At 43.0% G+C, this 15,122-nt stretch overlaps 1 protein-coding gene across 9 annotated transcripts in view; it reads right to left on the bottom strand.

The window, feature by feature from the left end:
- Positions 1-15,122, bottom strand: part of LOC119916954 (signal-induced proliferation-associated 1-like protein 2) — a 75,874-nt gene that overhangs the window by 5,852 nt on the left and 54,900 nt on the right. For 3 of the 9 annotated variants that reach the window (XM_038736951.1, XM_038736950.1, XM_038736949.1), the window contains 7 exons: positions 13,320-13,466; positions 11,802-11,905; positions 11,544-11,632; positions 10,015-10,388; positions 7,168-7,431; positions 3,896-4,034; positions 238-457 (listed from right to left, as the gene is read on the bottom strand). In XM_038736951.1, the coding sequence (XP_038592879.1) occupies positions 238-457; positions 3,896-4,034; positions 7,168-7,431; positions 10,015-10,388; positions 11,544-11,632; positions 11,802-11,905; positions 13,320-13,466 (1,337 nt within the window). The other 6 variants (XM_038736957.1, XM_038736952.1, XM_038736953.1 and 3 more) reach the window with 6 other exon arrangements.

Raw genomic sequence — 15,122 nt, 5'->3', positions numbered from 1 at the left:
TTATCTATATCCTGGCTCTTATCTGGTGCCAGAGAAGAGGAATGATAATCCAAGTGCAACATGCAGAGAAAGTCTGCATTAGCTTTTCCTGTCTAAGAGGTGTTTTAGTAAGAATTCTTTGTTTTTATTTGAAGCAGCTTCTCTGCAGTATCCGTGGTGATGTCAAGTACTGTACACATTTGGAGGCGTTTCTTTAGCACCCGTTAGCCCAGTGTGAGTTTCACTGTCTGTACTTACTCTTTAGGTTGGATGCTCCCTGGTTGTGGACCATGCGAGGAGGCAGCGTGCTGTGGTAAGGTGGTGTGGTGCTGAAGAGTATGTCGTTAGGCATGGCTTGGTCCAGCATGGAGCTATGCGAGCTGGCGTAGGACGAACCCTTGCGGTTACTACACACACTCTCATCCGATAGAGTCCGGTATAGGGAGCGTCTCGGTGACAAACTGCCCACTGCTGACACCTAAGAGAAGGAGAGGTAGAACAATTTGTCAAGAGAGAGTCACAACAAGGCAAATGATCCAAACCCCCAGCGATGGCCCTCTGTCTAGATCTTCCCTGTGCTTTGCCTGTCCTCTGCACAGCAGGTTTACACAAGTGGGCAGCTGGGTGGGTAAGGAGGCAACATCAGGGAGTAGTGTCAGGAATCGATTACAGTCTTTGCTCTCAGGAAAATGCAGATGGACTGAGCACAGCTGGAGAGTGTCTGGCAGAAGGGGGAAAAACAGTGGACAGGGCTTGTGGAGGTAGTGACAGAGGTCACTACCATCAAGGCAGCCAATAGTCACTGAGCTTAATGTGAGAAAGTACAGGAAAACAGAGACAACTAAGTGTAGGTGCCACAATACGGGACGGAAAAGAAAAATATAAGCTAACAGACAAGCTAAGATTGTATTTGCATTTGACATAAGACAGACACAAGCACAAAAAAATATTCGATCAAAATGTGTCCACAAACTTTGTCAAAAAAACTTTGCATTCCTTACAATATTTTAGTATTAGTATTATAACAGTGTGGTTATTGTACTTTTGACTAAACTCTACACATTTTCCCTTGGTTTCCAAACCAAAGACCCAATGAACACAGTCCAGTGAAGCGTTGGGTATGACCTACATACACAAAAGTGCATTTGCTGCTTTGTGTGTACTCTCTAGAATAGGACTCATATCGCAAAGCATCTAAACAAGACTTTTAGAGGCTGGTGCAAGGCAATGCACATGTCAAAATGCAACACAAGGTCAGGAGGAACAATCACAACAGCTGTGAGGGTTGAAAAGCAGCTTCGTCCCGATATCCTCGGTGCACAGTAGGGTTGCAGTGGTGTACTGGTTTCACAGTGTACTATGCTATGAACATTTTACTGTTACCAATAACATGTACATTTGCTTATCCATAGCATCTATGGTATTGAATTCTACCATATGAGCGTTATTAGAAAATGTCAAGTTTATATCAAATGTCATGTATGTCAGGACATAATATTTTGTTCAACCAAAAAACCCCTTGTGTTTCATTCCTTTTTAAAGTAATTGTAACTGATAGTAATAATAAAACTACTACTACTACTACTACTACTAGCAGCATATAACGTGATAATAAAGCGGTTATCGTACTGTGAAAATCTAATACCACTGCATTCCAAGAGCACAGGATACCACTGCAGGGACTTTCATGACCGTGGCCAGAATTTTGACAAGAGGATCTCCTCTTTAAACACACAAAACCACAAAAGGCCAATCCAATCCATCATTGTCCCTTTTAGCTTACATAAATACTGCAGGAGTGACATCAAAAGTAGCCACAAATGATATGCGGGACAGTTGGCCAGATGGGTAAATGTCTGCCTTTGGCTTCCCAGCTGTAACCAACACAAGACTAGTATCCCCACAAGCCAACACCCAGCCATCTCCATTTCAAACAGATCCCCCACAAATCCCACCGTGAGAATTTAACAAACAACTAGTAGGTCTTTAAAGCGGAGATGTATACTGGAATTCAAAGCAGCATACATACATATTGCCTCCACAGAACATCTCAGAGGCTTTAACTTAACACGGTTGTATCTTATTGCAAGTTTTCCCACCCAACTTTACAAGATTAGAGCCCATAAGGTTCTCGCTCATCAAAACAACTTTAAACAGGATTTGCTGCTCTCTCATATAAAGCAAAAATAGCACTGACTTAGAGCTCCATTAAATGGAGTCACGGCAAATGAAACCATTTGCAAGAGGGCTTAATGTTTTCTCAGAAGCTATCTATTTATTACATCCACGGCATCAAACCAGGCTCTCTGAACACATCTTGGCACTGGTTATCGAAAATATTGTATTAATCAAACCTGCAAGATTATGGACTATTTTAGCGTGTCTAAATCCACCTCAGCTGGCAACAGTCCTCACCCTGATTTGGGCTGTAATGCAAATCACTTTGTACAACAGCAACGCTCTTATCAGTTGAGGCAGAAGTGACACATCCACCTAGATTTATCCTGATTTTCCTGACTTTTTTCCCCTCCTCGCTGCCCGCACTGAACAAAGACAACAACCAGCACTGGAACCCTTTGACGTGCCACTTGAGAGGATGTGTTGGACAACCACCTATTCAGATCCTTTTTTTTCTTTCCCACAGGAGGTTCAAGAGAGGAACGTTGTGGGAGAATAAGCTGTGAACGGCCTTTCCTTTACGTCAGCTACACAATAGTCTGCCTGTCTGTGGAAGGGCGTCCCAGCAGACACAGCGGCTGGCAAGAAAAATCTCTCTGCACCTGCTCACCCACACAAAGGCATCGGGTGACTACCGGAAGTGACATGCAAATTAACCTTTACTGTAGACTGTTTAATTACTTAAGAGATTAAACAAGTCAGACTGTATTAAATTAGAAATACAGCAATGATGTTTCCAACATTGTCATTACTGTAATTTGATTCCTTTACGTGCCAGCTAGTGATTGAAAACATGCAGTCCCAGCGAAGCTGCTCCCAGAAAAGAACAGTATGTGTTCATTGGGATCAGATGTGTATATGGTTGGAGTGTCTGGCGCTGTGCCGTCCCTCATGCATCTCTCTCCCAGATTGTTTTTCCACACATTGTATTATCGCACTGAATCAGACAGGAGAGTGTGATTACAACAAAGACCATACTGCTCTTTGAATCCAATAAGCAGCACCTTTGTACTGATTACTGTGCTTTCCTTCTCTGTGGGAAAACAAAATAGCATCAGTTGAAGGGAAATCACTTCGCAGGCCTTATACACCTTCTTTAATTTTAGACAGGCACTGCTTGGTTCTACACATTTTATATACTGTAAGCCCAGTGTGCAACAGCAAGACAAGCTAGTCAGTGCACTGAGATGCGTCATGTGAGGGACAAAGCCTACCTGTGCCAGAGGACATGCCTGCCTTCTCTAGTGCATTTATGTTAGAATTGAGCCGCATCCAAAAATAACTGATTTATATGTCTCCAGGGTCCCTTCCTGGTAGATAATGGATGGGGGAAGGGGGATGGCGCGTGGGGAACTGAAGATGCAATTAATAGAGTCTGCAGGACACAGGAACATCAAACATCGATGCACTCTCTGCATCTCCGTACCTTTAATCCATGACATCCCGACTGAGCAAACCCAGGCCCCATTATAAATTAAATTAACCACTCTGTGCCAGTCAATGGGAATTGAAAGGGTCTTGTGTTGGGAGAGACAAACCCCATCAGCTGGTGTCCTGCTTTTACGTCTTCCCAGCAAGAGATTAACGGTGAGTCAGCATGATAAAATAGCCAGGTTTGCAGTAGAATATCTTTAGCATGTCATGTAATCATGCTATCAATCATTACTTTACAGTTTCATTTGTCCGTGTGTCAATGTAAATTAAAGGTTTGTTGCTCAATCAGCCACAACGACCTCACCTTCCGACTCCTGTCCTCTCCAGGAGGGCTGTCGGGCAGCATCATTTTAAGATACTCTTCTTTCGAAAGCCTCTGCAGTGATTTTCCATCCCTCTCAGCAGCCTGGAGCCGGCAGGCAGCCTCCTGTGCATACAGCTGCCTGTAGACAACACAGAGGGCACAGAAAAGCAGAGCTCATCAGAAGGGGCATGAAAGCCACAACCTGCAGGGGAGGCCTTGGGCCATCACAGCTTGGGTCCAGCTATTTAGAAAATAATGTCAGTATCACACAAGCAGTTCAGGTGGATCCATCTTCGCATGCCAAGATCAGGTGCCTCCCTGCTCATGCTAGTGAGGTGAACATGGGGGTAACAGGGTTAGAGAGAGGAGCTAGGGAGGGAATTTATTTTTAGTACCACCACGTGCCATTTCACAACGCCAAACCCATGATTAAAGAGACGGTGGAGAGTGTGGCCAAGTGCTGTGAGAGGAAGAAAAGGAAGGAAGGAAAAACGGAGGGTTTTTGACAGAAATTACATCCAGAGACAAGTGCAAACCACAGACTCTAGGGGAGTGTTCAGACAACAACAGAGGAAGACAAGAGAGCTGTTAAACAGTGTTGGAGAAGGACCCACAAGAGGCGATGGTTGTCAGTGGGGCAGTGGGTATTTTCAGAGAACATATACATGATTTTGAGAGTGTTTAGAGGGGTGCGGTGGGGTGACAAAACCTGGCTGGTGAAGTTGTGGCTGTGAGACCTCTGCTTTAAGTGAGCAGCCTGTGAGCATGATACACTGAGTGCTGTTGGCAGGGTGTTAGATTTCTGGAGGGTGATACGCTAGACGGCGAGACGATGGGACCACCTGGCTGCAATGGTTACCTAGAGACACTACTGCTGAGAGTTGCCCTTTTTTAAGCTTTTGGCACCATGGCAACCAAGCCCTAAATACATAGACGCTTATTGCAAATGTGCGATTATCAGATTCTTTCTGACTGATTCAAGGCCGGTTCAGAAGCAATTGCTTTATTCTGAAGGCTGCATCCAGGAAAAAGAAGTGAAATTAATTGAGTTCTGTATCCTGGTGGTACAATTTGTTCTTAGATGATCTATCAGTGATCACAAAAAGACTGGAGCAAAGCTAAAGCCTTGACCTTTGTTATTAAAGGTTAATCTACTGTGCAAGAGCATCTGTTAAATACTACAATGTGTAATAAATGTTTTCTTGGAAAGCAAGTCCTGATTCTGTGTATGAAAGAAAGAAGGTACGTTTTCATCCACTGTTAGAAATACACAGTTTTAATATAAAAAATTTGAAAATAGACAAATAAATTGATTCCTTTAGGCTTGGCCGAGGTGGAAAATTGGCCTATCAATACTACAAAATGCAATAAATGCTGATGGAAATAGATTTTTTGATTGCACTTTGAGGTCGCAGTACTTTCTTCTGCTTCTTCTACTGAAGACACAAGGCATTAATGTCATGCTGCCAATCACTGCGACAGGCCTCCACTTCACCAGAAAGGCCAAGAAGCACAAAAAGAGTGAGGGCATTGGGTGCACGTAACCACAACACTCCTGGTTTGTGTCCAGACTGAGTTGCTTGTTGCGCATTGCTTGTTCCACCACCGGGTGGTTCAGAAGAGACAAATTTATGGGTATGAAGCAGAATGAAATTCATATCAAGCATCATAAAGCCGAGTTACTGGAGCTCGATTAAATTTGTAATTTTTACATAATATAATAAAAATATGCTTGCTTCAAGATAATTGACAGAAAAATGCACTGATTCATGATGATTTTATTTTAAAAACATTTCAGAAATTCACAAAACTTTTAATGGAAACATAACTACAGGATTTCAGAGAGCATGTTGGATGAGGGTCTAACGGAGAAAGTACTGGTACACAAGGAGATACAGCGGAAATGTCAAAGCCACTGATGCACAGCTGGTTGCCCTCCACTCTCAGCATGTGCCACATGGCAGGACTAGCACTTTAGACCTGCCACGAGAGATGAGTGGGGCGGTGGTCTGGGGCAAAGGGTGGCGGGGTGGGGGTTGTGATATGTGGGGGAGCAGGCTGGGTCAGACTGGGCCACGGGGTTGACTTTGACAAACTGTGTACCTTGAACGCTCAGACAGCATTTTAAGAAGGAAGGCTAACAAGCTCTCCGCTCCTCTGGAATAAGAAGCAGAGGCAAGAGAGAAACAGCCCAGGGTTAGCATTGTTACACATAATGCATTACATATAGCATTAGAGCAAATGAGAAAACTTTTCAGAAAAGGGGAAGAGAAACTTCATTATGTTAGAACAATATCTGCGAGTAATATTAGGCCATTCATCATGAGGCACTGTTATGTAAGATGAAATAAAACTACAGGAATATATAAACAAACAATGCAGAGGGTAACTGGATTACAGAGCTTTTTCATAAGTCGGCCGAAGATGACTTCAGTTCATGTGATCAATCACATAGCCCTTAAGTGGCAAATTTCACAGCCTAAATGAAATTATTTGGGAGCTAGAGCAGGGGGTTTCTTCCAGGGCAAATCTCACATTCTGTCCTCCAAATGTGCCCCGAGCCCACACGCAAACTACTTCGAATGAACACACACACACACACACACACACACACACACACACACACACACACACACGTTTCAATGTCACCATGAATGTCTCTCTGTTCTCTACAGCAAGCCATTTAATCATCAGACAGATACAGTCAGTCGTCACTGTTCATATAAAGTCATATAAAGTCTGAGGAGAGTATACATTCTCAACCTGGCTGAGCGACTGCATACATTCTTCTTCCTAGAGGAGATTCTGTGGCAGGTGTCCTTGGACTGCATGTTTGACAGCAGTGTGTTGTGCGGATCGCTGCTTGGCTCCCAGCAGAGATTCTGGTAGAGGTTCAAGTCTGGCAGCCCACGGGGACCCGGCTTCACGGGAAGAATCAATAACCACAAGTGACATGTGCCAAGTGTGTTATGTCCGCAGCTTCATTGAGCTTATTTATTTTGTGGCTGTCGGCTTCAATCAAGGCCAGTTTATGCACACTGATTGGGGTGGGGGGCATTTGTATAGGAATGGTTCTGGCTCAAGACAGCAAGTCTGGGAGGAAACATCTCACAGGTGAGAGATACAGTGCTGATGAGGCCAGTTAGCATGTTTAAATGTTAATATAGCTAATGTTGAACTGGAACCAAACTATACTAAACTTCCTTTTGTTTTTGTGGTATAAAGAGTGCATTTGGACATGCTCTCTCTTGCTTTCTCTGTCACACACTCACCCACACTCTGAAATGCTGGGAGGTCCCTCAGTGCTGCGGGCATCCTCATCCTCATCATCATCATCAGTCGTCTTCATTCCCACAAGGAGTTTGCAACCAGACTGTGGTCGTGTCTGTCCACAGGCCTCTGAGCTGGGCCCTGGCCCCGGTTCTGGCCCTGGCCCTGAGCTGCTGGTCTGGGGGATGGTGTACACCTTGGAGGAGTCTGCGGACATACAGTATCTGGCACCACGGGCCAGGGGACTGCCAGAGTGGTGTGAGCCACTGACCAGACAGCAAAAAAATACAGCATAATGTAACTCAAAAGTGACCACAATGAATGAATTTAAAAACAGAAAAAAACATGAAAGCATAAACAAACATCAACAATGAAAAATTGTGGTCAGATTTTCAGAAATAACAAAACAAGATGATTTTGAACTTAAAATGAGTACTGAATGCTTGGCTCTGCTGTTGACTTAGACGGGAAGACATACTTTCCTCCACGGAGAGTTTAGACAAGCTAGTTTAAATCTAACCTACAGTGAAAGATGACTCACATCCAGTCTATCATGTGCATATTCCTGCTGAACTTTGTCCTAATATTTAGTCAAATATCAACTGACAAACCAGATTAAACGGTCAGAGCACTCAAATCATAAAAGGAGTGTGGTATGTAGCCAGTTTTATTTTGAAGTATCCACCACTATGACTTCTGACTTCTTTGATTTCTGGTTTTTAAGGAAAATTTTCCGTAAAAAAGAAACTAGATGGATAGATATCTCAAGGTAAGTGGGAAAATGTTTTTTGTTTTTTTTATGTGGGTGAACTGAACCTTGAGAATACTTAACATAACTCCATATCCTTACTCGTTCAGATATTGGCAGATTTAGGCAGGATGAGCCAATGAGCCACGCATCAGCCAAACAGCATGCCTGTCTGTTTTTTTTTAATTTTTTACTTATATTGCTTAGGTTTCATCCTTTGCAAATTTCCCTTCCCTCAGAATAGGCACATCTACTGTAGTTTCCTATATTTCATCATTCTATCAACATAAGGACCACCGACTTAATTACTGTAAAAAACAGCCATCATAGCAAAATGTTAAGTAAAGGTCTTATGAAAAAAACAAAAAACAACAACAACTGATTATTATTATTTTAGGCATGTTAAAATGAATTTGCATATTGTGTATAACAAAAATATATATACTTTTTTGTCTAATGCAATACTTTGATTCTGGTATAATTAGGTTTCTGTAATTTTAAGCCAAATTAGGAACGATGGCAAACGTGAACACAATAAATAGTAATAATTAAAACCACATAGGTGGACTTGGGTGCTTTTGATTGGGGTCCCCCAGCGCAATGATATAAAGTCATTAGGAACAAATTGATAAAGTCATGCAAATTGGAATGATGGAATAAAGCGCCTGTGATGTGTGGGATTAAGGTTAATATGAGGGTAGGCAGTTCATGTTTCTTTGCCCCTGCCTGGTCAGGTGTCATCCTGCAATTTAGATAAACTGCACAGGTCCATAAAGATGTCAGGTTTTGGTCCTAAAGCCTTGTTGATTGCTGGACAACTTTGAGTGAACACAAAACATTCTGCTAAAACCCCCTGAGACATCAATGTTGGCTTTAGCTGGAGCCACTATATAATCTGTTTCCATATTCATAACCATCTGGGCCACACCCCTATGAAATGTGCTCCTGCTGCTTCACTGTTTGTTCAGATGACACTCCGGTGTCAAAGACCACTGTATAAAAAGTGGGATACATCGGAGTAGTCAAGGTGATGGCATGGGCTCTTTACTCATTTCTGAATGATATCATGGAGTACACAGTTCTGATGCCACCCAAACAGGTCAATGATCTGAACAGATTGCGGTAACATAATCCTATATGGCATAAACAAATAGATACTCATTCTATTTCCTAGAGACAGACTGTGAGTGGCTGCGGGGCCAACCCTCTCTGACACCTCTCCTCTTTCCCAGATGGGCCCCAGTCTGGTAAGGAGGACTTGGATGGCGGCATGATGAAACCCCCCATGTTGCTCCAGCCTGACAGCAGCCCCACCCACTGGCTTCAGCACAGCTGGATGAGTCAGGCTGCGGCTCAGGAGCGAGGGAGCACGGCTGGGTGAAAAGGTCAGCTAACAGCCAGCAACCATCCTTTTGTGCATGATTTTGTCTCGGTGTGTGTTTAACAGAACAGATAATGGGCTGAAAAGCGTGGCACCAGTGGTGTATGTGTGAATGTAGATCCACTTGTTTGAACACAGTGGATTGTGCTTCGAGCCATATTCCATGAAAAGGGTGTGATTTTTGTCAGCGGGCAAATCAATGACCCGAACAGAATGAATTAATTAGAGAAGAAAGAACATGAGTCACGTATACCGTGTGGTGGCAAATACACGGGAAAAAAAATAAACAGAGTGTCCAAGTAATGTGTTGGGCCTTCAGAAGAGATTCAATGCTACTTATCATAAACTGAACCAGTCTCTGGAACTCTGCTGGAGGAGCGGACAATGTTCGTCCAAAGCATATTCCCTCATTTGGTGTTATGATGATGGCTTTCTGTCATATCACTCCTCTATAGTATATGATTCACGTCATTTCCCTCCAGTTCAGTTACCCTTTGTGACCTGTATGGAAGCATTTGTTATGTTTTTCCACACAATCATTCAGGTTTTTCCCTTTTATTGATCACCCATCTCGAAAGCTAAATTGTTGCTACCCAAAACACACTTTTAACTGGACAATTGCGGACATATGCAGCTTAAACAATTAGAAATGACACATCTACAGAGTCTTTTAGGGGAAGAAAGTTAAATAAAAACACACATTCTATCACTGCACTGTACCTTGAATGGGATGAGATCTCGCTTAGGTCGCCGATGCTTCCTTCCGTCACATGACTAGACATAATGGCAGAGGCGTAGCCCTGTGGCAGGTACAGTTTCCCATGATCCTCTTCTGACGCCCCGTCCTCATGGTGCTCTGATACCCAGGGGTGTCCCTGCTCTCCCACCCTGCCCTGCAGCAACACCCGGGCCCCAGGGGCCACGCAGGGATTAGTGTCAATGCCGCTGTCTGTGGAAGCCCCTTTGATGTAAGTGAGGCCCAGCATCTCTGGGTCCATCAAGTCTCCAGAGCCAAAGTGCTTATCGTCGCTATTGCTGGAGGCATTGCTTGAGAGAGTGTTGCTACTTGAGTGGCTTGAGTTTTTATCGCCCGTCTGGTTGAAAGAGAGCACAAGAGGGGTGAAGGAGACAGAAATACAGTAAATCAGACAAGGTCAAACAGCAGGTGCAAATAATTCTTACAGTTGTTTTGACATGCTTGGGGCACCAGAAGGGGATGGCTTTACCCATCAGCCTACATCACATGTTCATGTGTCCCTGACTGAAGTGACAGCTGGTTTTCTTGAGGCCTACGTTACTGTCTGGCTAGTTCACAGTAACAGGAAGGAATACAAACAGAAGATGCTGATTGTTACATACTTCGTTTGTGACCTCGCAAATGCGGGTTTAAAAGGGGTGTATAACATTTTCAGCAACTACTTTACTCAGTTAAGACCAGAAAGCCAGAGTTGTTCATCATCAGGTGTGAATGTGGTTAACAGTAATGCTTAAATAGAGAACATAAATTAAAACCTCAGGAGTATGACCTGTTATGTTGTCTTCTTTATGCTATGCTTGACACCCCTACACCACGGAAGCAACTTAAATCACATCACATTAAAAAAAAAAAAACAAGCTCTGTGCATTAAACGAGAGAGTTCCAAGGGAATGGTTTAAATTTTTATCCATTGGTCTGGGTTAACACAACACTGGCTAAAACCACAGAAAGTTGTTGCTGTATGCTCCAGCCTCCAGCATCAAAGGAGAAAGAAAAGACAGAAGCAAAGATGGTGTATGGGAAAAAATAAAAGATAAGTGAGACGGGTATATTGAGAAGGGGGAAATGAGAGGCTCGGGCACGTAATATATTCAGCCTTCTAGGAAAATGTGTCCTAGAAAAGTGTGAGACAACCAGAAATGGTGATGAGATGAGACACCCATTAGCATGCTGATGAAGGGAAAGTGATAAGAGCAAAGAGCAGCAACAGGGAACACCATGAGGTTGAATACCCCAATTGAGTGGCTGTTAAACAGGGGCAATCTGACCTCACCCCGATTCAAACGCTGATGAGGGGTAAACCAGGTCTGACAGAGCAGAGTTGGGCAGTGCAAAACACTCTACTCCACAAATACTGCGGAGGCTGCATTAAAGTCAGAGCTTTCAAACATTGTGCCCCTCAAAACAAGCCACTGAATTTCTAAACACTTGCATTAACTGTCATGTGGGCAGATTCTGTCAAACTGAATTTAAAATAAGTCCAGACATTTACCCTGGACAGCTTGTTGGGAGAGTCTTTTCCACCTTCTCTTTGCTTCAGAGGGTTCAGGATCTTGGTGGAGGGGATGTGCCATTTGGCCTCTGTGGAGCAAGAAGAATGTGAGTGTTGAGAAGTACCAGGTATGAAAAAACAGCTTAAATCACACTAAGTGCAACTGATGAAAGCCCTGGGTCATATGTCTTTTTAACATTTCTAGACACCATATTTACCTGAATCATGAGTGCTTAGATGAAAGAACATCTAACTCACCTGCAGACCTGGTCCTCTCCAGGGTGGGCTCCCTCTCCCTGTGGATTTCTCCATCGCCCCCCTGCATGTCCCCTGCCCGCTCGTGGAGAATAGGGGAAGGACAACTACAGAAAGGAGGGGGGAAAGGGGCTGTAAATGATTTTATACTGTCTATAGAGTGAGCTCTGTATTCTAGTCAGAGAAAGGGTTTCAATAGATTTACCACAATTGTACAGCAATTAGCCCAAGATCATTTAAGGTCAAATCACTTGAGCTTATAATAGAATAAAGAAGCTGCCAGACAACGCTGACATGAGACCTCCTTTCATTCGACTTGGCATGCCAGGCGCACTTGCTCTTGACAAAGGGGAAAGAGCAGCAAAATTTTCAATGCTGGTCTTAATTAAAGAGCCAATGAAGGTTACAATAGATGAACAGAGGCCACAGTGTCTCGTGAACTTTTGCTAACACTAACTGGTGATCAATTGTCCAGTCAACACGTCTGTTGTTCTGCATCATGGCACCTCTGAGGGCACACTGAGAGTTCAGCGCACTTTTTGAGGCCTCTGACAGCAAAGCAGCAGTGCGGAGCTAAGCCTCTTATCATGGTCCGTAACCACTTCCAGACAGACACTGGTCTCTGACGGATTCTGCTCGCGTACAAGTCTCAGCCTTACAGACGTAATGCGGGTGCAGCCTGAAGCTACGCTGCCCTGCAAACCATCATATGATGGAAAGCTGGGAAAAGACCATAATATTGAAAATAGATCTATATTGACATGTACCGTAAAGAGGACGTTTTATGTCAGAAAGAAACCGTGGTGGCTACAAACTAGTTAGACAGACGCTACAAGGACTCCATTAGCTGAAGCCTCTTCTTCCTGCTCTTTCCAGAATTACAGTTCTGAGATCAACTTTACCAAAACATCTATTTTCAACGCAGTAGGATATACCGAAGGACAAGAAAGAATTCTTATAATCAGTTCCTATTATACTTAAGTGCTCATCAGATTTAAATATTTTAAACAGAAGAAAGAAGATGTGCTTAAGTTACAAGAACGAAATATACTGTACTTGGCTTGGCTTTTTAATGGCTATAAAACTGAATGTTTAATTTACAAGTGCCCATTTAGTTTTAAGTAGCCTTTATTTTCTCCTTAATGGGATTATGAAACCAAGGCTTGGAGATGACTGAATGGAAACTACAATAATTCTAAAACAAATCTCATACATGAAACTCATCACCCTCCATCATCTTCCCTCATTTAGGGCACTGGATGTGGTATTAGACAAATGCATGCATCATTTTATTGTTTGTTAGATCACGTCCTGCAAAAAAGGAGTGCCGACTGGCCAAAAGTGTGCTGATGATTTGGTCATTTCATGTGGAAAAATTGCTGTCATTTTGAAAAATTGCAAGTTCTCAGAAATAGAGCTGGGCCTGATTGTAGCCGCATTCATTACTGAAAAAAACACATATTCCTGAAGGGACTACTTAGAGGCTATTTCAAAAGAAGTAACACTACTGTGGTCCTGTACCCATCATATCCAGGCTGCTGGGACCAGGTGCTGTTACCGCAGGGTCCTGGATCACTGGAGGAGGACTGGTTACTAGGGGAGCTGCGGTAATGCTGGTCTCCCTTGTTACATGAGGTGACCTGGGGGTTCTCCATATCCTGCATTGTCCTGCAGAAACAGAGGGGCAAAGGATACATGTCAGATAATAGTGAAAAATTACCGTCACAATGTTCCAGTGCCCAGGGTGACATCTTCAAACTGCTTGTTTTGTTCAACCAACAGTCCAAAACCAGAAGATATTTAATTAATGATGATATAAAAAGGGAGAAACACAGTAAATCCTCAAATTTGATACGATGAAATTGTTGATTTTCTGTCAATTGAGTAATTGCTATGCTAATAAATTTCAGCACTACTCCTAAATTAGATTTTGTACTGCCTAGAAGCTGAAAATTCACCACAAACTGGAAAAATCTTATTCTCACTGCCCAGCGTTAATGACTGTATTACTTTATTAATATATTACTGGGTGTCACTCTGGTGAACAGTCCCTTGCATGTGAGCACCATGGATAATTTCTAAGAAAATGTGAAAACTGTCAGTGAGGGAGAAGGTTTCTTGCTCTCCAAAGACAAACAGAGATTAGTTATGGTAATATGCCTGAGTGAGTAATCCAGATGGCGAGCCCCTGTGTGTGTGTGTGTGTGTGTGTGTGTGTGTGTGTGTGTGTGTGTGTGTGTGTGTGTGTGTGTGTGTGTGTGTGTGTGTGTGTGTGTAGTACCACGTGTGATTAAAGACAGAAGAAGCTGAACGTAAGAGGATGCTTGAGATTTCTGCTTTGAAACTCAAACTTGACTCTGCTCTTGAATTATCTTTTGACACATGACCTGTGAAAGTAATCATTTACCTACTTTGACTTTGACCATTTTCTAAGCTCAGACTATCCAAAGCATGTTTCACTCTCTTGGAATAAGCCCTGATCTGACTTAATATCTTGAGACTAGAGGTTTCTTGGCTTACTTTCGCCTGGTCAGGAAAAGCTTGTGGACTAACAGTCTAGAGAGAAAAATAAACACTGGATTCGAGTTATGCCTGCTGCCTGGAGGCCTTCCTTTTAACCAACACAAAGTAGGTTAGATGACCGGACGGATATAAGACTGCAACAACATAGGCAGGATGGCTTTCACATTACGTCTCGAGCCAGGTCTAGCTGCATACTCTATACCTTTCATCTATCTTTTTTCATCTTTTTTTCCTGATGTATTTGTTTATATAATGAGTTCAGGACTGCGTCTCAATAGAGCTGAAGTCTCAAAGTGTGTGCACTTTCTCCTTTCTTTTAAATACTTACATCTAAACAGCAACGCATTGCAAGCATAGACAGACATTCAAATATCAGAATCATCCAGGTACATTTCGTAAAAATAATCCAGTAGAACCATATAATTCAAAAATCACAATATAAAATGTCCATTTCAAAGGCGATGAATTCCTAGCATCAAGCCCTTACTGGTTTGTCATCAGGATTCTTTCGTCTAGACCTCCATGGGAAACTCACTGAACTGTCAGCAACTCAGTGGCAGCACACATCATCGAACGCTTTGGCCATATTGCAACATTTCCTCCCCAGCTAAAGTCTTAGTCTCCTCAGCCAGGTCCAAGCACTTTAATGTGAAACAGCGGCAGCTGCTCTTTGTTCTCCTTCTCTTCCTCCCTTGACATAATGTAAAGTTAGGCAGGGATATTAAACATAATTTTTCTCTCTGCGCTGCAATAACACTTGAGGCTGCAGAGATTAGGAGTCTGTCTCAGTTGGCTGCGTAG

This window comes from Micropterus salmoides, unplaced genomic scaffold (genome assembly GCF_014851395.1).
Source record: "Micropterus salmoides isolate LMB-PRFRI ecotype aquatic unplaced genomic scaffold, ASM1485139v1 Ms_hic_scaffold_22, whole genome shotgun sequence".
Classification (NCBI taxonomy): domain Eukaryota; kingdom Metazoa; phylum Chordata; class Actinopteri; order Centrarchiformes; family Centrarchidae; genus Micropterus; species Micropterus salmoides.
The sequence above is the reverse complement of the archived record's forward strand: the minus strand, read 5'-3'. Positions and strand labels throughout refer to the sequence as shown.